The following is a 23,878-nucleotide window of genomic DNA, read 5'->3' on the forward strand; positions in this document are numbered from 1 at the left end:
CCAGTTCCTCCTGCAACCTGTTATATACTGTCATGAGGAATCAGAGAAAAAAATCCAGGAGACATCTACAGAAAGATGAAAAACTGGAAAAAACCCCTGTGAACTACGCTACAGAAAATCTGTTAAAGTCATTTGAGTGCAAAGTAACTTCTCAGACCTTCAAAGCATAGAAGAACAGATATCATAGTGTGCCTCCAGATTTGTAAACTTTTGTACTTTATTTTCCATTTAACCTCTTTCTTAATAGTTTTGAGAATCTGCTGGAATCATTTGTGTTTATAACAGAGGCCTGTATCTTTTGATGACAAGAAAGCTGTTGATCCACCCAAACAGACCACGTCAGCAAACACAGAACCATTCTTTTGTGAGTCTGTGTAACAGTTTTTCCTCTTAGCATAGCTGGGGGTGGGGAGGAAGTATGATTTCAACAAATATAGATATTAGTTTCTGTCTTCTGATGTAAATAAGTTGGAAAAAACCTCCTATCTTTTGTTTCAAAGCAAGACTTTAATTTAAGTCCCGGGCTTTTTGTGTTGTTTTGTTTTTTGTTTTTTTTTTTCCCCTTACACAAAGGGACAGCATCTCACTTTTTTTTTTCCCCCCCAAATCTCATCTTTCCATGCAAATTCCAGGTCTCTACATCAGTTATAATTAAATGTAGATGCTGTGCTGACTTAAAATCCATTTGCCAGCTGGATGACATATGCAGAAAACTCTTCAGCTGTTCAGGTGATTAGTCGAAACAGCAATCCCAGTACTGGCCCATACAAGCCTTTGCACAAAAAACAGGGCCTTGTTTATTGACAAGAGAAAAAATGTGAGAGTCTTGCTTTTTAAAATGCATGGTTGGTTCAACAGACAATTAAAAATGCAACCTTAGGACATGAACTGATTTTTTCAGAGGTTTGAATTTCACCATGGGAAATTCTTCCCTATTAAGAGGGGGATTTACAACCCAAGCCCTTAGTAAAACCAAATCCAATTAGATATAAGACTTGTTATCAAGTCACCTGGTAGAGAGCTTCCATCATCACAAGCTATTGCTACTGGCTTGTCTCCACATTACAGGGCAGGTTTGGCAGGCTAAATCTTGATTTCAGATCTGAAAAGAGCTGTCAAAACTTTGCCCACATCATTAGGAAGCATCAGACATCACTCCTACTGCCATCCCTACCTGAAGTCCATAAAGTGCCCATATCTCATGGGCAGCTCACATAGCCTGCAATAAGGACAGACCACGTACCATGAATCTCTACATCTGTGAAATGAGGCAAAAGTCTGCTCTTAACATGTCTACTCCTCACATGCCTGAAGGCACATGCTCAACAGTGGGGCTGAGCATCTCCAGAAGATGCACCAGCCACTCCTGCAGCCCCCAGACATGGGATTTGCTCTCACAGCGGGACAGTGGATCCTGGGAAGTGCTGAGCAAACCCTCTTTCTCATGTAAATCCCCCAGGCATATGGGTTTGCTCCCAAGCATATTGGTCAGACAGTAGTAGGTCAAACATTGATTGTATCAGTTGAGGGTACAAAGCCTCAAAGAAAAGTCTAGACTTCAAGCAAATGGTACCAGGCTTCCCCAAGTTGTAGGATCTTCCACTAAATCAAAACACCTGCAATACTTACTGTCACCTTTGCTTTACTAACTGCAGACAAATAGGGCCTGTTAACAAAGCAGACAGAGTCTGTTAATAGGACCCTTGGGTAACACTAATTTGTCAGCTTACAAATGACCTTTCTAAAATACAAGTAGGCAGGGAGCTGAGCTCTGAAGCTTTTCTACATTTGGTAAAGAGATGAAAAAAAGAAAGATGTAAGGGAGACAGGAGTAGAAAGCCAAGCTGTTAGTATTTTTTAAAGGCTTTATTTAGATGGAGATTTGCCATCACAGAATCACAGAATCAACCAGGTTGGAAAAGACCTCTGAGATCATCCAGTCCAACCCATGACCCAATCCCACCTTGTCACCCAGACCATGGCACTGATGCCACATCCAGGCTCTGCTTAAACACCTCCAGGGACAGTGACTGCACCCCCTCCCTGGGCAGCCCATTCCAAGGGCTGATCCCTCTCTCTGGGAAGAACTTCCCAATGTCCAACCTAAACCTTCCCTGGTGCAGCTCAAGGCTGTGCCCTCTTGTCCTACTGTTGGTTCCTGGGAGCAGAGCCTGACCCCCTCCAGCTGCCCCCTCCTGTCAGGGAGTCGTAGAGAGTGAGAAGGTCTCCCCCGAGCCTCCTCTTCTCCAGGGTCCTGTCCCTGGTCCCCACAGAGAAGACATCAGGCTGTTTTCCATCCCTCCCCCACTTCCTGCTCCCATCGGCTCAGGAATCCACATCGTGCTCAGCACTCATCTATGCCATCATCTTTGTACCAAGCACAGAGCATGAGGAATACTTCACGGCATCCAATATGATGGATGGTACTGATGGCTGCATGCTTTGTGCCAAGGTAGTAACACCATCACCAGCTCCTGCTAGAAAAAATCAACGCTCAAAATAGTTTTGCTGGTATAACAGTATGTGAAACGTTGCTGCCAGCACAGCTGTGCTAGTCACAACAACCAGGTGTTCCTAAATTACACACCTATGCTGGGTATGCAAATGGACAAGTCAGCCACTGGTCTGTTGCACAGAACCTGCATGCTTACAAGTCATGTGCAAATATAAAACATTTCACCAATGATTATTGTACCTAAACTACCATATGGATCACTATAAGCAGACTTAAAATAAAATGCATTGCACTTCAGCATATTGCCTTAAGGACATTGCTTTAACTCACCAGGCTCCACAACAGCCCATCAGGTTATTCCTGAAAGTACTGTTGGATTTGTGTTAAACAGGAATAAAGAGACAAACAGAGCCAAAAGGCACAAAGTAAATAGCCTTGTCTATGCTCACAACAAGAGAGTCATGGAAATTCAGAGGAATAAGGGCCCTGACCCCTACAGCCAACCAGCCACTAGGCAATACTGTAAAAATTAAATTCTCCCTTCCAACTGCAAAAATGTCATCTATATCCACTAAAAAATTCTTTGATTTCTGCTCCATTCATTCCTATAGCCCAAGATTCTTACAGCTCCTCTGCAACAGTTTCCCTCAAAATCCTGGGACAAATTCCAGCTTTTCTTTGAGTTTTCATTGATGGAATTGATCACACATTTAAAGAACAGAAGGCAAACCCAAAGCCTCCAGTCAAGCAAACAAACCCCCGATTCTGGGAAGGGGGGGAAATCTTGTTTCAACACAATGCTTCATATTTTTTTTCCCCCTGCATGCTGCAATTCACTTAGGAGCCAAGGAACTGCATGAATAGTTTTTAATTTGCTATTCTCTTGCTTATTTGGTTACGACTCATACACTTAAAAGAACTGTAGTTGTTACCATAATTTCACAGTTATGTGTATCTGGCTTATATCATGCATATAATTGAACAGAAAAGACAAAAACTGCCCATAAAAATGGAAATTACAAGTCCCAATTTTTGTGTGAGAAGGTTGTTTTCTTCCCCTCTCTCTTTTAGTGATGAAACATCAGTCAAACAACTGGAAACAGATTTTTATAATTTCCTTTTGAAAGATGTAATTGCAAATTAAAGTAATACTTTATTTCTTTAATAGCATTTTATAAAGAGTGATAGAATTGAGGATTTTGTCATGTATTAAGTTTTCAGTCCCTCTCTGCACACACAGAGCAGTGTATTTTTCTTATTGCCAATGCTAAGGCTGATGAATCAGATGAAATCTAATCTGTTTGTGACTAATTTGCCAAAAACACTTGACTTCGTACACTCATTTGAATTGGCTTCTCTCCCTTCCTAACCAAAGGGTTAATGGGAGAAGTTGCTTGGGGGAATGAAAATAAAACTTCCATAGGATTGTAAAGGGAGACCCTTTGAACTAGTCCTGTTAAGTTAGTGGTGTCCAGTCAACTGCAGAGATATGGATGTGACCTGTTGTTCAGACTCCAGTGAGCAGTGTGGTAATGAAATAACACCACTGACCTGCCACGGCCCCCCTGGTTCAGGTTCCTTTAATCAACGCAATTCATTTCTCCCTTGCTTGCTTGCTGTCACTGGTAGCGGATGTACACTGAACAGGGGCTGTGTGTGGCAGGGGTGGTGTCTCCCGAGACAGGAATACTATAGCATCAGTGAAATGTCAAGCACATGTCTAAAAGTCTCAATTTCCTGCTTGATAACTGATGTGGTAGAGAAGATGGATCTTGTGAGCAGTTGACCAGAGCTGTTTCAATATGAGAAAACCAAATCATCATCATGGGCTTAGAAACACATTGCTCAATTACTCTTTCTTTGTACTTCCAGGAAAAGAAACATTTTCTGTCTGTCCGTTTAAATGCTTAAGAAACCATGGTTGAATAAAATCCCACAAACCTTACAAAAATGCAGCAATGTAGCAGAATCTCCAGTCAGAGAATGAACAAAGTTATGGAGGAGAATGAGTTATTTTTAAAGCATTAATTACTCAAATCAAATTATAATAACCCATGTAGTGCTACTAATAACTCTTCCTTCCCCCCACCTGCCTCCGACCTTTCTTACTAAGAAACACATTTTTCTTGACAGGAGATTGAGTTTCTTTGTCTTAATTTTTGTTTTTCTGCAACCTAGGAAAAAGCCTAAACATCAATGATTACATTTCCTTATTTCAGTGATTGAACTGTCCTTGTCTGACCTTAGTTTAGAAATCAGGATAATGGGTGAAAATATAAGATATGTCTATCAAAAGTAGAGCAATAGATATCATATCTATATTGTTTTAGTCCCATTGAAGATATCCTTTTCTCCATTGAAAACTGGCTTTTACAACACTTCTTAGTCAGATTAAAAACATAACTAGTATAAAACTACCTCCACAATTTTTTTCTATCAGTAAGTTAACTTTTTAATCATAAAGAGTACTTATTTTAACAGAAAAATCAAGCTTAGTGCTTTACAAAGCAAAGTGCAAAACCCACATACATCTCTCTGCAACCGGAAGAAAATGACCTATTTATTTAGCAGCATATGAAATTAAACCGCTCCAAACAGAGAGTGAAGCTGCACTGCAGTTCCTACCTACAGTGCTGGAGGTACAATTCTGCCACATAATCCATATGAGCGCTGTTCCCTATCTATTTGTTCTTTGCCAGTGGAGAGGAGGATAAACAATAGTAACTTTTCAAGTTCTGTGGGAGAATTAAAGGGTGGCAGTAATGCTAAGGCCCTGCTTCCCAGCTGTGATCAACCTCAAAGTCACATAATTTATCTGAATTTATCAGCAGTTTGCACTGGAACAATTTCGAAACAGTCCCTCTTATCTGAGTGCAGCTGTCACCAAAATAAACAACCTATGAGGTAAGCTGCAAATTAGAAGTTCTTTGTATACAAGGAAAGCACAAGCAAGCTGTATTTCACAGAGAAAGAAAGCGAGCTTTAAAACAATCTAATAAAAATTCCCCTGTGTTTACAGTTGGCCACAGCACACAGGGAAATGTCATGAAATCAGTAGAATTCAGGTGCTGGACTTGTGATAAGTGTCCATGAAATTTCTACTTGTAGGATGGAGGGCAGGTTCTTGTTACTAAAAAGGAGAAGACTATGGGTTGTTGCTAAGGGAGAGCACACACAGCTCTTTTGCTGAGATCCATGACTTAGGTCCAAGTAGAAGCTCTGTGTCACTCATGCAAGGCCTAAGGTAGGACAGAACAGCATCCTCCTGGTAAGGCAAGGAGGATATGTCTGTGGGGGATGCTGATGCTGCCAGCATGGTGAGATAAGCAGGTTCATTCTCAGTGCAGGTGGTATGAGGCTTTTTTCTAACTTACTTTATTCTGTTCCAGGAAACATCTGCAAGGAACCCTTACCTCATATTTTCCTTTCTTCTCCAAGGGCTCAGATTCAGCCTTTGCAGGCTCTGTAACTTTGTCCCCTAGAAGCTCCTCTAAGATGAAGACAGTTTCCCAGTTGCTATAGTGACGAGCTGGGAAAATATCTGAGTGCATGCTGTCACCAAAATAAACAACCTACAAGGGAAGAAGCAAATTAAAGGTTCATTGTATATGAGGAAAACACAAGCAAACTGTATTTCACATAGAGAGAAAAAGAGGTTTAAAATAACCTAATAAAAATTCCCCCATGTTTACAGTTGGTCATGACAGAAAGAGATTTTATTAATATCAAGTTTGGCGTTTGATCTTCTACCATCTCCATAAGGGAAAAGCTAGTGTCATAACACCCTCCTCACTTCTGCCCTCCAGGGGCACTGAACAGGGATGCCTGACTGGTACCGGGACAAGAGACATCACTGAGTTTTTTGACTGACAGAAATAGCCTGACAGGAAGCAGCTGAATGACTACCAAGAAAATACACTAAACAGGAACGAGTTTTGGACTACATTGGAAACAAAAGAGAACATGGAGCACCTCTTGGTGACACAGAACTCTTCTGTGTCCAGAGAGGAGTTTACTCACTAGAGAAAATGTGGTCACACCATCTTCAGTGGCATTTTCAACCATCCAGACCTGTACTTAAAATAACATAATCCTAGTTTTCACCTTTTAATATATTTAATCTGTTTCCCCAGGGAGATTACCTGATTATAATCCAATTCTTCCTAAAGCTGCCAAAATGCATGATCATTCATACAGAATAAAACATTCAGAAAGTTTACATATTCTACCGATAAGAAGACTAATATGCTACTTCCAGTATATGGGCTGCAGTCTGCTAGACAGCAGTAAGCTTAGCCAGAACAAGAGTTTGTGACCAATCAGATCAAAAACCTTAATGAAAGCTTATCTGGTGAATTCTTGACTGAAACAGTATTTTCAGAAAGATTTACTCTAAATATACCTTGGGATCCAGCTTGCCAGTCATCTTCTTCAGCAGATCAAAGAGCTGGATAGAATTACCTTGGGAATACCAGCCGGGCTTGTCCAGTGACAGCAGAGCCTCCTGCTCCTCGTCATTCTCTGAAATCACCAAATTGCATGCTGTTAGTGAGACCAGCCCATCCTCCTGTATTTGTGACATGTGTGAGAAGTTACCTGCACATGACTGGTCTATTTTGACATTACACCAGCTCCAGTATCTGGCTCAAGTTCTGGTACTGACTGCAGATTCAGTCAAGGTGTTTGGTAGCTCGGAGTAGGCAGACATTTGTGAGAAAAGACACAGCTGAGCCTTGTCTGCATGGACTACAGAAGAGCTAAGGAATCAAAGTAATGGGCTTGGCCTCCCAAACACTACAGCAGTGAAGGTAGGAAGCCACAGGGACCGTACAAATGGAGGAGCTGTTAAAAATGTAAGGTGAAACCGTGAGAGAAAACAGATCGTGAGACTACATGTACCTCGTCACACAGACAAACGACCTATGGTTTTTAAACACTGACATGAAAACAACAAAACAGACTGAAGTAGCTCTTAAGGGCATTCACCAGCCTTAGATAAGCAAAAATAATGAGCAGTTCCACTTGTCATACAGTTTTGAAGAAATGATGAGTGGACAATATTGCTGGTGGTGGTGTAATCCACACTGACACACATTCACACTGGCAGTGTCAGTGATTCAGAAAAATCAGCAGAAGCTGAAACTCCCTTGTCATCACCCAGCTGTGCCATAGGTTTCGTTTCTAGCTGGTCCCAAAGCAGATGGATCTGTCCAGCTGTCCATGTAACCTTGTTGCTTTTTCAGATCCATGTGCTATTGACAGATGAACTCTTTTTAGCTTCTTGCTGGAGCCTTAGTGAACCAATAAACTAGAATTTCATCAGAAATATTTCTATTAATGCATTTTGTCTACTGAATTGGTGCAAGAAAAGGTTGATTTTGTTATTCAGTCTCAATCAAACATGTCTTAATTTTATACTAGAGACAGATGAGTTAGAAGCCAATATAGTGTTGAGATCTGACTTAGGTGTAACATCAGGACTTCAATTTTTCTCCTGCTTTATAGAATTCTTCAAAGTACTCAAAATGTTTTAGGAATAAGAGTAAGACATAGGAAAATTCACTTGATTAGAGAGTGCTGGAAGCTGGAATGCAAATTCTGGAGAACAGTGAAATGATAAGACAACTTTTTGTTTAAGAGCACTGAAGATATACATGAAGCAGTACATTGGACCTTGAAAGAAATTAGAAAAAGAAGCAAAAAGGGGGAAATAAGTATGTGGCGAGAGGACGTAAATAGTTTTTTAATACTATGAATCTAAGAATTTGAATAAACACAGGATTTATTCTCAGACAAAACAATTCTATATTAAGGATGTTTTATAAACTAGGAAAAAACAAGGAAATTCAAAGTTGACATTAATAATTCATGTAGAACTTGTGTGGCAATGTCTTTTCCTTTGTTCTTCAGGAACCTAATGATAATAATAATAATAATAAATATGATAGCATCCATTAAAAATATCTTTATTTCCTGACTTTTAAAATACATTTGACCAAACAACTTTTGATCAAACAGAAGTTGTCAAACTTCAGTAAATTTGTTTCATTTTCTCTGTATTTTTAGACATATTTGCATGGCTGGCTGAACGAGTAGACACAATCTTCAAATGACACAGACATAGAAAAAGAAACTTATGAAAACTCTTTTGAGCTGCTATCAAAAGTTTCTTTGACATTTGTGAAGGTTATTGTCTCTCCATTGGGAGACAATTCAATCAGGAAAATACTGGAGAAAAATAGAGCTATTATGAGAGGTATTTTCAGAATAAAAACATTGCATTTAAAAACAGGAGCCCTCTGTATTACAGCAACACCAGAAGGCTCCAGCAAAGAGCAAGACCCTGCTTTGCTACTTCTATGGAAAGGCATAAATGGCAGTCCTGACTGAAACAATTCACTCTAATTACAAGGTAGAGGACCTCACTTCTATGGAAAGGCATAAATGGCAGTCCTGACTGAAACAATTCACTCTAATTACAAGGTAGAGGACCTCTCACTCTGTGAGAGCTATTACTGTCACCCCTAGCAATGGGGTTCATCTCACTTAACCCAATGCATCCGGAATTTAGGCTTCTAATTTATGGTTACAATCTGAACTAATTGGCCAGGATCCCATGGTAGACAAAAGAGAGTGCAAGAAGCACTTTCTAGAGGTGCCAGCTCTGGAGAAGGAAAGGATTTAATTAAGTTAGGAACTTTGCTTTTAGGCAGTGAAATGAAGGGAAATTAATTTCCCCTTAAGAAGGAGGCAGCTAACAGCATTGAGATGTCTAGTTCATTATGGGAACACTTCAATTTTGGAAGGAGCTTCAGAAATTTGAGAAATTAGGATCGGTCCTTTAAAATATTTGAGTTGTAGGGTCGTAGGGAGAAGACTGTGAATGGGCAAACCTTGCCTTGAAGCATCTCACGTGGCTGCTTGTGCTCACACATCTAGGGGTGACTTTGTCAATTTTATTTCTGCAATCTGGAGCAGGACTAAATGAATGGTGTTTCAATTGCAGTAAGCCATTGATGAGAACAGTTTCTAATTCACTTACATTTGCCCTGTGGCAAAATTATAGCTAAAAAAAATTATTAAACTGTCTCTTAAGGTTTCTTGTAGAATTTCTGCCATGTAAAAATTGATACACAACAACTTAGAAACCATCAATGACACCATTGGCTTTGACCTTGTATTGTATCTTTGAGATGACAACTCCAAAACAGTGCTGAAGAAATCTTAAAATTTCCTACAAAAATGCTGCATAAATGTGGTTATGGTAGTTCCTAATATAGTTCCTAATATATCTTAGATATTCCAAGCCTAACACTGGCAACACTTGGTCAAGAGGAAAACTGCTGCTGACCTTCTTTCCACTTTGCTGCTATCGATTCGTAGAAGTTCATTCAAAGGTCAGAAATACTATAAATATTCTTTCAGCAGGAAGCAACATATATGTGTGGGGATGCTAATGCTTCAGGTCTATAAGCTGGGAGGAAAAGGAGATGTCCTGACAATTTCAAACAGACTGGATAACCAAAAAGAATTTCTCAGATGATTTAGATTTGCTTCCTTCTGAAGTCTAATATATCACTGCAACCCAGATTCCTGGCTGTAGATTGAAAACGTGTCACAACAAGAAATGTAAAGGGAGCAAGCAAGTAAAATTAAAATAATTAAAGCCAGAAAATCGTTCTATTAAAACACTCACCCAAACCTAACAGTGATTCAGAGCAGTTTTCCTGAGGGGAAGTTACTGTTGCTGTTTAAAAACAACAACCAAAGCTTGACTCATGCTGGGACAACTTTAATATTATTGGAAAGGCAATTTGCATATGGCTGTGTCTAACAGCTTGGGAAATGGTTTCTGATTCAGAAATATACTCTCATTACCATTACCAGATATGTTTTTTCAGATAAACCAATTCACTAACAAGACTTGCCTACCTTTAAATATGCATTGCAGCTTTAAACATGGGCTGAGGAACATCTGGTTTCATTCTGAATGATTATGCAAAAAGTAATCAGTGAAGCTTATTCTCATTTAAATGACAACTGATGGTAATTTACTTTGGCAAAGGGTCACTGGTTGGGAAAGACTCTGCACATGCTTGCTTACCGCTGCCTGCTTGGTTGTCTGTTTATGGGTTATACCTGCTGAGGCGGAAACACATGCAGTTCAAGTGCTGAGGTGGTGTCCACACAGCATGTTCAGCCCAAGGTCTAAACCTGGGGATCCACCCCTAACCTGGCTAGCATTTACACTGTTAAAGCCTAGCCTATGGGACAGGGCTCATGCTTGGGAAGCCCAAGGTTAAGAGGGAAGCTAAGAGATGAGCATGAATTTATGCTTCAACAGTTACTCACATATACTAAGCCATACCTACACCAGCTTAATTTTCATCAGCTCACCACCCCGAGGCACCACCCTGCACTGCTCCTCTGGCTGGGTGCCCTGCACTGAGTGTTGGTTACACACTGGGCCAGGACCTGCAGGTGACTCACCAGAGAGCCTGAGGACACCTCGTATCTACTTGACTGGGCAGATACCAGGGTACGAAAGAAATTCCAGGTGGCCAGAGGCCATGCCAGCCAAAGATGTGCTAGGTTTAACTACAGTGTTCCTACAGCTCCCCAACAGACCCTCCTCCTGCCTTTCTGCCTTTCTGCCTTTCTCTTGACAGCCTTTTACTCGTTTCCATACAGACCTAGTCAGACAGGCTACTAGAGTTACCGATATTTTTTTTTCCTTTGAGCTGCAGACTAGAATGATAAACATGTGCCAACTCTGTTGCTGCTTGTGCCTGTGCCTGCTCCTGCCTTTTCTTGCCCATGGGCAGCTCTGGTGGGCTCCCACTGCCTGCAGGCACTTAGCACAGATGGGCACATGTGTTCAGCACACTGAAGCTCTGGTTACGACTATGTGGGTTATTGTAAAACAAATCCATTCTGCAATCCACAGCTATCATACTGATACACCTCTCTGCAGTTTAAAATAATGCCATTTCAGCCCCCAAGGGTATTAATATAAAAGCTGGGTTATGTTCTGGCCTCACTTGCAAGCACAGTCTGATTCCCGATAGCATTTTGGGCTCACTTAAGAAAAGAAAACAAACTCTCCTTTCCTTAAGGGAAATCAGGGCAGGAAAACACAAGACAAAGGGACCTGCACAGTTAAAATCCTTCTGGTGGGTTCTTCTACTTCTAAAAATAATGAGATGGGATGATATAACCTGTAGAGTTTCCCTGTGGGTATATTCTCCATGAAGATAGCAAGTACTTACAAGTTTCCTGGAGGTAAAACTTCATACCCTATGGGCACCCTTCTTAGGGTACCACCCAAAATTCCTGTGTATAGACCAACCAACTTTGCTGTGTGGTTTCCAGGATTCACTCAGGTATTACTGTGTGTTTTGCCATCCTTGAATTGCTTCTGTGCCCTGGAAGAAGCTGTGAAATCCATCTGCCCAACATGTGCATCAGCACTTGCCAGTCCCTTATCTGACTGCATGACTACAGGGAAGTGATAAGGAATGAATTACTTCCATAGTGTGATGTCCTGAAATAAAAGCTTAAGGCTTCCCAAAGTGACTGGTGATTTTGGCCATCTTCATTCTTGGCTGTCCAGTCTCTAGTGGGTCTTTGGTGGTTTTTGTTTGTTTGGTTTTGTGTTTTTGTTTGTTTTTTTTTGTCTTTTTTTTTTTGTTTGGTTTGTTGTAATTTTTCTTTTTCTTGTGTGTGTGTTCCCACCACTCCTCTTCCCCCAAAAAAATGAAGTTCACTTCCCCTTCCTGCCTTTGCATCGTTCTGCATTTTTTGGGCTGGCTTATGGTTGGTGAGACAGAGGTTGAACTTACCAAAGTAAAAATTCAGTTTTAAAAATTGTAACATGGTTTTTAAATTTTCATAGGCAGCAATACATCTTTCTTATTCTTAGCAATTCCAATATATATGTGTTTATTCATATGGAGGACTAAATAACAGTTCTACTTAAAGCTGTTGATAGTCTGAAAGAACACCATAGATAAAGCTGAGAGAAAAATACAGATACTATCCTGTGAAAAAATAAACTATTTCATAATAATACTGCTTATCCAATTACCAACAATTCCTTTTCTCAGGAAGGACTTCTTTTGCTATTTTATAAGGCCTGATAAAACCAAAGTACAAGACAGTGTATTTTCAAATTGCTATGGGCATATAAAAAATCCACAGAATCCTTTAAGTAGAAATAGAAAGAAATAGCTTTTACATTCTTAGTTTTATTAAAACTTGTTACATTTTCACTAAAATCTGCCTTACTGCATAATTGTGCCAAGCAACAGGATATGTAGAGACAAGACTGAAGTTTTACTTGTTTGTAAGAAAATCAGTAGTTCCTTTAGAGAAGTCAGCAAGTAAGTTTCTTTAGGAGGTTTTGACTGTTGTGTTATAGGAACTGAAAATAACAGCTCACTACAGATTTAGTAATTTGTTTTCAAATCCGTCAAACCACTAACTTCATAACTTCCCCGAACAGTCTAGCTAATGAACTATTTCTATTTAAAACATTGATATGATGAAATACAAGCAAGGTCATTTCTTCTTGGAAAAGGATAACTTCTTGGAAAACAATTAATCTACAAGTTCATTTTTAATTGCGATTCATATGCAAATTTTGTGAGGTTTTTTCCATATTTTTATTTAGTTGTATCTATAAATCAGAAAACTTCTACTTTGAAAGGGTAAGAGGGACATATATATAGGATTTAACTTCTTCATTGCACATATTTTTTTAAGGGTATTTTTGTTTTGCTTTGTTTTTTTGGGATCTTGGAGAGGTACAAAATGGCAATAAAGGAAATTCCCTCTCTAGAACAGTTTTATTCTGGACCTCATTAGTTTTGTAGGAAGTTCCTTATAAATGAGGAGCTCCCAATATTCAGATAAATGTTCCCAAATAACCATGTAAATATTAATATCATAGTCAACCTAGAGATCCCTATATAATTATGGGAAAGCATTTTCATTTCAAATAAGTTAGGAAAGGTAAGGTAATTGAGGAAAAAAAATTGACATAAACATTCCAGAAATATGCAAGTCAGTTCAACCATCTGTCTAGAGCCTCTCTTACTATGGTGTACTTCACTGGTGTACAAAAATTTGAAGAGTGGATGGAAGCAGAAGATGGAGAGAAGCACAGAAGATGAGAGGAAGGCCCAGTCAGTTCTGACCTAACCTATCACTTCAGAAAAATGTCTCAATTTCTGAATTAAAATAAAGTTGAGACGCACAAAGCATCTTCTTTGTGCTGTGTAGTCTGTAATCTTCCAGTTTATCTGAATCCTCTCGGCCCCTCTAGTAATATCTACTGAAATAAGACATATTGAAATTTGCTCTTCGACCATCCTCTTCCCCACTGAAAATTCACACTGAAATGTAATGGGGAAAAACTTACTGCCATCATTTACTTTGGCTTCAGATATTAAATAAAAAAAAAAAAGACAAAAAAAAGGACAAAAGTTCTTTAATTCTCATTTACTGAAAGGCTAAGAATTTTTTCCCCTGAATCTTAATACTTCAGATATGAAATATATATGTAAACTGGAACAGACAATTTGATTCTGAAAAAATGTATCTCCATAAAGCAATATATGGACCCTGCTGCAAGGGGCCTTTGCTTTTTTCTTTTTTTAATGCCCTAAAATATGTTATTTCAAAGGGAATAATAATTGCAGAAGAGAAATGAGCATGCATAGCTATTGCATATACTCATGTGCCTGAAATACACAAGACATTTTCATTAACTTTTATATGAAAACTATTTATACAACCAAGTTGATTTATGATTTATAAGTAGTTCCATTTCTTTTTCCTGACTTATTACACTATATCAAATCCCTACTTTATTTTTATTGATTTACTCTGTCTGAAGTTCCAGCTCCAAATATTGTCTGCCTCTGAAGGGGGGAAGGTTTACATCAGCCTTAAAAGACTAACTTAAGATTTACGATTCCACAGACAAAGAAAGAAATTTGGGAATTAAAAATAAAAAAATAAATAAGTCCACACAGCTTTTCGCCTCTTGATAACTGTACAAGTATTTCATAGCTGCAGTTATCGGTTATTAAAACCTTGTTCAGCCTTAGTAATTAAAAAGAACTTCAACCCAAGCCAGTATTTCTAAGGAAAACTGGATGCCTTAGAATAATCTTTCTTTTTTTCTGGAAATAAAAGCTAACATCTGAGACTACTGAGAGAGGGGTTCTGACTGCTGGTGACCTAAGACTTCTTTTTATCACATGGTAGCAGAGAAGTATTACATTACACATTTAAAAATCATACTGATTTTAAACCCATTTGAATATGGCTGTCAGGGAAGAGACCACCTTGGCATTGCTTCCTATATGTACTAAATTGTGAGCATTTTTATAGGTTATTAATAATACTTCAAGTAATAATAAAATAAAAATAATTTAATTATAATACAATGGCATTAAATAGTAATGGGCCTTTCTATTAGAAAATATAGAAACTGCCACTAATAGTTTAAAATTATAGATATGACAGAATATCAAACATACCCACAATCACAGTGGGTGGTCTTCTTCAGCAGCAAATAGACTTTTTTTTCCTGACACATTTTTTGCCTTATATTCTGTTTCCCTTCACTTATGAAACTGTTCAAGAAGCACCAAAAGACAGTTCGGGACCAAACACTGATTCTAGCTTCAGAGACTCTCTCCTTGGAATCATCATGTTCATGTGTCATCAATGAATCCCATTGCAATTTTCTGCAACAAGGATGACCCTTAGATGATTTTAGTACAGTCTCTACTGCATTTTATATTATTACTATTCCTTGTAGATAAAAAAACATTACAAAACCTGGGGTTATGCAGTGCACCCTTGCCATGAGCAATATGACATTAGGGTCTATCAGAGAAAGTGCTAAAGAAAGAAAATAGTTTGGAGTTTTGCTGTTGAGTAATTAGGTGGCTACAAGTTACAGCTAAACAGGAAAAAAGAGGAGTACATAAATAAGGAAATCTCCCCAGACGGTGGGTATGCTGGAGTGGTCCAGCTGGGGAGCAGGATGGCCACGTTGCAGCCAGCTCCTCAAGCACGTGCCTTGCTGAGAGGTGTGTGGGGGCCATGACCGAGGATGTCTTTGAGAAGGGTTCTCATCCTGGGTGACACAGCAGGGAAAAAGCATCCTGATGCAGCTAGCACTTGGGGGACTGTGGTAGACTGCATGGGTAGGAGGTTGTTGCAACCATGGTTTGGTCTGGATTAATCTGGCTTTTGGCATAGGGAATCACTAGCTCTAGATTTCTTATTTGACCTTGAATGCTCCATACTTAAATAGAACTGTTAAAGCTCCTAGACCTCAGAAGTCTTATGAGTAAATATATTAAGGTTCATGAAGTATTTTAGCACAGTGGCAACAACAGTCGTTTAAGTGGCTTAGGGGGACAAAGCGAGATGAAGATGAGAGAGGTAGAACTGGATTTATATAGACTGGAAAAAGGAACAAATAACTGCATTGTGACATTGCTCAGGCCGAGAATGTGGAGATGAGAGACAGCAGGAAAACTTCTTCTGGGGATCAGAGACACTAAAACATTTTCTTCTTCTTTCCGATTTTTTGTGCCATTTCTGCCCCTGTCTATGTAGGGTGTGCACATTGAGCTCCACGTTGAAACCTGCGACGAACAGGGAGCAGAAGGAAAGGAGAAAGTTTGTGCATGTGATATAGCACTTGTTGTCACGTCTCTGTCTTCTTTCTTGAGGTCTGGGGAAAATTTCATGGCCATGTGGATCACAGTCAGGGATGAATTCAAAGGAGGGACAAAGAGTATGACAGGGTTAGAACAACTGGCAGAGACTTTAGATGCTGTTTAAGGTCTGCTATGGACCCAGGTGCGTCAGGGAAAACCAGATGACAATCAAGAAGAAACTCTTCCTGTTCATACTTAATAAACAAAATGAAAAATGTTAAGAAATTAATGTTCTAACAAAGAGGAAGAGTTTCTATGTGAGAAACAGTCACTGTAAATCTCAGAACAATGTAATTGGGCTGGAGATGGCAAGGAAAAATGGAAACTACTCTTTTCTGGCAAAATATGTTTGGGTATTCTTAGATGGGAAGACCAACATGAAAGATTTGTAGTAATGAGTTTTCTGAAGAAGTAAAAGAGAAATGGTCCCTATGACACTTCTTACAATAATTCTTAAGGCACATGGAGGTGATTTGAGACAGCCAGCACAGCTTCACCAAGGAAAAAACCCATCTGATCAACATAGTGGCTTTGTATGATGGAGCAACTACATCAGTGGGTAAGGAGAGGGCTACACATGTCATTTATCTGGATTCCTGGAAAGCCTTTGACACAGTCCCCCACAACATCCTTCTCTTCAAATAGGAGAGTGATGGATTCAATAGGTGGACTGTTAGGTGGGTTAGGAATTGGTTGGATGGTCACATCTGGAGGGTAGTGGTCAATGGCTCAGAGTCCCAGTGGGCATCAGGGACAAGCGGTGTCCCTCATGGGTCCGTATTTGGACCAGTGTTATTTAGTATCTTCATTAATGACGTAGACAAAGGGATCAAATGCACCCTCTGCAAATTTGCAGATGACACTAAGGTGAGTGGTGTGGTTTATACACCTGAAGGATGGGATGCCTTCCAGAGGTACCTATCCAGGCTGAAGAATTGGGCCCACGGGAATCTCACGTGGTTTAACAAGACCAAGTGCAAGGTGCTGCACCTGGGTCAAGGCAATCCTCAGTATCAGTACGGTCTGCAGAGTGAACAGATCAAGGGCAGCCCTGCCAATAAGGAACTGAGGGTGCTGCGGGATGAGAAGTTGGACATGACCCAGCAACGTGCACTCATAGCCCAGAAAGCCAATGGTAACCTGGGCTGCATCAATGGTAACCTGGGCTGCATCTGACCTGCAGAGTGGTCAGCAGGTCAAGGGAGGTGATTCTGCCCCTCTACTCTGCTCTGGTGAGACTCCACCTGGAGTACTGCAACCAGCTCTGGGGTCCTGAGCACAGGAACTGTGCTCAAGCTGTTGGAGCAACTCCATAGGAGGGTCACAAAGTTGATCAGAGGGATGGAGCACCTCTTCTATGAGAAAAGGCAGAAAGAATTGGGATTGTTCAGCCTGGAAAAGAAAAGGTTTTGGGGTGACTTAATTGTAGCTTTTCAGTATCTGAAGGGAACTTACAGGAAAGATGGGCAAAGACTACTTACAAGGGCATGTATAGACAGGACAAGGGAGAATGAGTTTAAATTGAAAGAGAGTAGGCTTAGATTAGATATTAGGAAAAAATTCTTTACTGTGTGGGTGGTGAGGCACTGGAACAGGTTACCCAGGGAAATTGTGGATACACCATACCTAGAAGTGTTCAAGGCCAGGTTGGATGGGGCTCTGAGCAACCTGGTCTAGTGGAAGATGTCCCTGCCCACAGCAGTGGGGTTGGAAATAGATGATCTTCAAGGTTCCTTTCCAACTCAAACCGTTCTATGATTTTAAGATTCTATCAATACCTTTCCCATTTCTTATCTGTGATATTCGTATGATTTGCAAAATAACTCAGTATGTACATGAAAATATGCTTTACCTTACTTCTCAGAACCAAGAGCATTGTGCCAGATCTCCCTATTCAGGAATTTCATAGATAAAATCTTTTGCTACTATTAGTCCAGATAAAAGAATAATCTTGGAGCATTCAGCCTTAGTCTGGCAGTATCACAGAGGAACTTGGAATCTGTGGACAGCAATAACACACAAAGTGGTTTTACAGCAGATAAGAATCAGGATTGAATCAACGTGTTTACTAACTCTGAAGTTAACTGAAGTTTAAGACATGTGGAGCCAAATATGAATAATAAAGAAAGATTGAAGAACAAAGATAGTGAGGAAAAAGTTGGTACATCACTTTAACCTTTTTTGGAGCTTTCAGCTTGCAAGAACTAATTCCTTTCTGAACACTAGCTGTAGAGGACTATATACTTACCTAAACACTGCAGTGTCCCAATAAATGTCCATTTTTGTATTCTCTGACCTTTAATTTCCTTGTACTAGCTGGGGAAGGCAGAGCTGCTTCTGAACAAGGCAATACTCTACACAACTGAGATTTCCCCCATATGTAATAAATCCATACCTGCTATTTGTTGCCGCTCTCCTCTGCGACTGATCACTTTGCAGTTCTCTTGGGTGGTTCATAAACATTGGGTAAGCTGTAGTATTTAGAAACTGGGAAACTGAAGTAGAGACTAGCTGTCATATAAAACTCAAGCAGATCTCAGCTCAAGCTTTGGTCAGGATTCTTCCTCATGTTCTCAGCTCATTTTTAGGGCTTCCTAACCAGCTCTTCACTACTTGCTTCCAATAGCAATCTGATGCCTGCAGTACAAAGATTAAAATGTGCTTTCTGCAAAAAACAATTCTACAGGCTAACCTTAATAAAAGCTTGACATTTTGGAAGAACACACAAGAGAATAAAGCTCCTTAATGAAAACCAGCACATACAGATTCATGGAAACTATGCTGAAGGGAAGCTTTCTGCACTGGTTGCCAGCTCTCGCTCTGCTAGGAATGTACTATACACGACTCTATTTTTGCTCTACTATGAACTGCCTCAATTCCAATTTCCAAATTAATTACAAATCAAATCATAAGGTAACTCCTTATGAAGTTCTCTGTCTAATCATCTACTTTTTTTTGAATTCTACAGATGAAAACAATTACATGGAGAACAAAGATGAACACAACCCCCATCATCTATCATGTATTGTTTATGAACATGTGATATATGTCAAAGAATGTTTTTTCCCTGCAAAGTCATAATGGTAAGTCCCCTACGACATAGGTAATCTTTCTTTCTTCCAGCAATTCCCTTTGTATTTTGACAGCTGTTTAAGAACTATAATGTGTAGTTATTTCTCACAGGTTTGCACCAAATCTTAGCGGACCGGTGAAGTTTACAAACTTGTATTGACCTATCCCCCAGGCATCCTAGCTTCCATAGGTCCTATGCCACTTCTGCAAGACCTGTGTTTGAGTTCCTTGGGGCTCTTGATTAGCCCGTAATTAGGTCCGTAATTATCCGAGGAGTACAACGTGGCTGGGATTCAGACCCAGCTGTAGAAACACAGAAGGTCCTACAACAGGAAGCAAAGCCACCGCAGAGCGCAGCACTGAGTCAATGGGGCCAATGTTTCTGTGCAGTATAGGTACTGCTGTTTGGGCACTGTACCGTGTCTGCTAGCTCTTCACTGCCTACAGTGGGAGTTGGCTGAAGATAAACAATAGATAGCCAGAGTAGATTCTATTCAATGTGGTTTCTGTATCTATTCCTGGTACTTATTTGTTTCAAAACAGACCTCTGTGATTTTCAACATATGGCATAACCCTTACAGTGTAATTCTGAGTCAATTTTTGTTTGAGGGAGTGTGCTGGCTTTGGCTGGGGTAGAGTTAATTTTCTTACCAGTGGCTACTATGGGGCTGTGTTTCGGATTTGTGCTGAACACAGCAATGATAATAGAAATGTTTTTGCTGAGCAGGGCTTACACAGAGTCAAGGCCTTCTCTGCTTTTCATACAGCCATGCTGGCAAGAAAGTTGGAGGTGCATGTGAATTTGGGAGGAGGCACAGCTGGGACAAGTGACCCAAAATGACCAAAGGGATATTCCATATTATATGGCATCACATTCTGTACATAAAGTGGGAGAAAGAAGGAGGAAGCGGGGGATATTTGGAGTGATAGTGTTTGTTTTACCAAGTAACCACTATGCATTATGTGGCCCTGCTCTCCTGGAGGTGGCTGAACACCTGCCTGTGCATGGGAAGCAGTGAATTAATTCCCTGCTTTTCTTAAGTGTGCAGCTTTTGCTTTCCCTATTAAAAACTGTCTTTATCTCAAACCTTCGAGTTTTCTGGCTTTTACCCTCCTGACTCTCTCCCCAGTCCAAGTGGTGGGAGTGAATGAGTGGCTGTGTGGGGGTTGGTTGCTGGCTGCGGTTAAATCACAACAGGGAGAGGCTTGCAAATTCATGTAAAAAAATAGCTTCTGAAAACTATCAAGTTCTCTGATACAGGTTTAGCAAGAAGAAAAGCCAGGTTTTGAATAATCTACCAAGGGTGTAACATCTACTTAGAAACAGCAGTAGAGTCTCGTAATGATCTACATGAATGTTTAAGTTTTCCAGTGGGACCTTTATTATTCAATGGACAAAATAAAATGTATCAGTTTAACAATATAATAGTAAAAATACACAAATCAAAAGGAAGTATGTATTCTCTTAGTGACAGAACAGCTGTTGAGTTGTGCATAGTTTGTTTCCCTACTGTTTCTTTCAGACTTTTGAAATTTCCAGTTTAGTTCTTCCCTCCCAGTCATGGACACTCTTGATGGATACTCTTATGTGTCCTGGGAGATAGAAGGAAGGTGAAATAACATTCATAACCAGAAGCAATATTAAAACCCCCACACCCTTCTAGTCTAGAATTCTGGATATTGAATCGAATTATCTGTATAAATAATTGCTAGACATTCTTCAGTTATTATACTGGTGTGAGCTACCATGTATCCAATGCAAAGAAGCCACAAACTACTTGATCATTAAGACATCTTAACACCACTTCGATAAATTAAATTAAGTGCGTTACATGTCCCTCAGATGTAAATGCTTAGGCAACTTTTTCAAACTTTCAGCATTTCCATGGAAGTATAAACATGGGAACTGGCGGTATAATTTCAGAACAGGTGCTACTAATGCTGCAACAGGAGTTAGCTTGGTGAGTCTTGCTCATGTATGGAAGACGTTCATTTGCCTTTGTCTTCCATACAGAACTGGGTCTCCACGCGCAGTGTGAAAACTTCCATAAATCCCAGGATTTATGTGACACATTATCGTCACACTATAAATGTGGCCTATGTTGAGTGCTGACTGCTCTGCTTCTAAATTCTGTCTTTTCTCAGAGAATATGGAGGAAAAAATCATCTCCTCTTAATAATATTTTCATGTGTTGGAGGAGAATTCCCTTAAGTCAAACAATTTATTTGATGAACACAGTCTTCTCTGGAATATAAAGGGGTCATTTAGGCATTTAGGCTTTGGTTTTGAAAACACAGACTCAGATATGGCAATTCATGTTCTGTAGAGACTTACTGCAGAGAGAGGATGGGATTGAGGCCCTTAGCAGCTCATTCTGCTGTAAAAAGAAGCTGCATATTTTGATTAATTTGGCTTCCTAAATGTGGAGGTTTTTTGCCTTATCTCTCTGTCTTATCATCTCCTGATTAGACTGTATCACAGTTCCATTCTCTGCTAACATCCTGATATAAAAGACAATAAAGTAGCAACACTGGAAGGTGATCAAAAAACTATGATTGAGGATTTTTTGTAGATGTTGACTTCTGATGACCTCACAATCACGTGGCATATGGGTTTAAAGGCATTTGACATGCTCTCTATGAAGAAGTTTCTTCCATTAAAATGAAACATAAACATGGCCTGACGCATTGGTATGCAACTGTCTCCCAAAACAAACAATCGTTTATTACTTTCAATATTTTGAAATAATTATTGAATAACCATTGAATAATTTGAATAATTTCAGTATAGAAGACATCAAGCTCATAGGTCCAGTTCCTTGAACTTATATAGGATATGTCACTGAACCGTAAAAAGTAAATCCAGCAGAATTAATTGCAATTATGTTATCTTAATTTTCCCATTATGCTAAATCTTTGAAAAGGGCTAAAAGGATTTTCACAATCAAGACTGATGGAGTCCTTACGCAAACTCAGTTTACAGTTCTTTATTGCTTCTGGATTAGGACATTAGATATCTTAGGTGAATATGCTGATCTGCCAGAGATACGATTATAGGTTAAGTCATTCATTATCTTGGTTCCTTGGCTCTAACAGAAAAGCCAGTGTTTTTGTTTTTCTACCATTTTTTTATCTGGTCTGCCTGTGGGTTCCTCGAAGACAGAGACTGATTCTTATCATGTCCTTGCACAATACCTTAAAGAAATGGGGTTTGAGCTTTATCCAGGCTTCAAATATAACCTGATATAATCAGTAACTTTGCAGTAGTGGTACTGCAGTAGTTACTATAACTCCTTTTGAAAAGGAAAATGGACTCTCCATACACAAAGAATTCTGGGTTTAGAGTACTTAGCAATTATGCTAAACATGTTTTCCAGTTTTAACAAAAGGAATATTGTTGATACCATGCTTTTGAAAACAGCAGTTTTAGCTTTCTTTGAACTAGCTTTCTTATCAGCTTTGTGCCAAACATGCTATTTAATATCAAAGGTAATCAGCTGAAGCAAACCGTGCTGTCTTTATGCCGAAGAAAGTTACAGTTTTTCACTGTTTTGATTTTAGGATGAAAAACTTCTTATTCCTTTTATCCTCTGAGGTACTTTGAACACTATGCAAACATATAAAGACCTTGGCCTGACACATTTACTATAATTTTTTTCTTTTAAAGAAGGATGGGCATTGGTAAATGCATCTCCAGCTCACCATTAATCTCAATACTCAGCAACAAAGAGATGCCATACTTCGAAGACAGTATTTTTCTGGTTTTTAAAAAAAATTAATTAAATTGAAAAAAAAAATTAAATAGACAAGGAATTGTTTATGAACAATAGTGGAAATAATAGGGTCCATCTTCCTATGAAGTTGTGTCTTGCAGTTTCACTGGATTCACTGAGTGCCTAATAGGGTAGAAAGTCTCATGGGTGCTTTTCCAGTAGCAGGTATACTATATAGATACTCCGGTATCTAATCAAGGGTAAGTTTATACTTCAGCCTTTCTTTGCATTGGCAGTGACAGAACAATTTTTTTCCTCTGCAGTCTGCTGAGGCTGGAGTATCTCTGAGAATACTGGGCCACACTCAAATGTGGTTGAAATTGCATTATTGATAGAGATTTGCAGTAGGGGATGGACAGAAATTCCTACTCACATATGCCATGTGATTGCATAAACCTCAACGCTTGACTTCTAGCTCCTGATGTGTTGTAAAACACCTGAGTGAAACCCGTCATTGGTGAGAATTTGTATAAATGATGTGATGACAATCTGGCCTAACAGCACTTCTGAAGTAAATATCAGTAAAGTACATTAAAAAAAAAAATATCCAGATAAACAGAACAAAACACACTCATTCCATTCCTCCTCCTAGGAGAAAGGAATGGCTTCCCTGCTCAGTTTGCTAAGAGGGATGTACTGTAAGGGAAAGTTGTCCTTTGGCTACTGCATGGTCTACTACAGAGTCACAACTTGGAGAAATTATACCAGTTTAACTGTGTCACTGGATATACATACCATCAGTGCAAACTGCGGAGTGTCTCCTTGCATTATTTTACAAAAGGGTTGTAAATTATATACTGCCAATTAGTAATCAAACACATGTCCTCAATTTC

At 39.5% G+C, this 23,878-nt stretch overlaps 1 protein-coding gene across 2 annotated transcripts in view; it reads right to left on the reverse strand.

Moving 5' to 3' along the window:
• NT5DC1 (5'-nucleotidase domain containing 1) overlaps window positions 1-23,878 on the reverse strand; it is a 138,973-nt gene that overhangs the window by 15,249 nt on the left and 99,846 nt on the right. For both annotated transcript variants that reach the window (XM_032682472.1, XM_032682473.1), the window contains 2 exons: window positions 6,858-6,976; window positions 5,869-6,027 (listed from right to left, as the gene is read on the reverse strand). In XM_032682472.1, coding sequence (XP_032538363.1) covers window positions 5,869-6,027; window positions 6,858-6,976 — 278 coding nt within the window. The remainder of the gene's footprint in view (window positions 1-5,868; window positions 6,028-6,857; window positions 6,977-23,878) is intronic.

The sequence above is a fragment of the Chiroxiphia lanceolata genome, chromosome 3, assembly GCF_009829145.1.
Source record: "Chiroxiphia lanceolata isolate bChiLan1 chromosome 3, bChiLan1.pri, whole genome shotgun sequence".
Classification (NCBI taxonomy): Eukaryota; Metazoa; Chordata; class Aves; order Passeriformes; family Pipridae; genus Chiroxiphia; species Chiroxiphia lanceolata.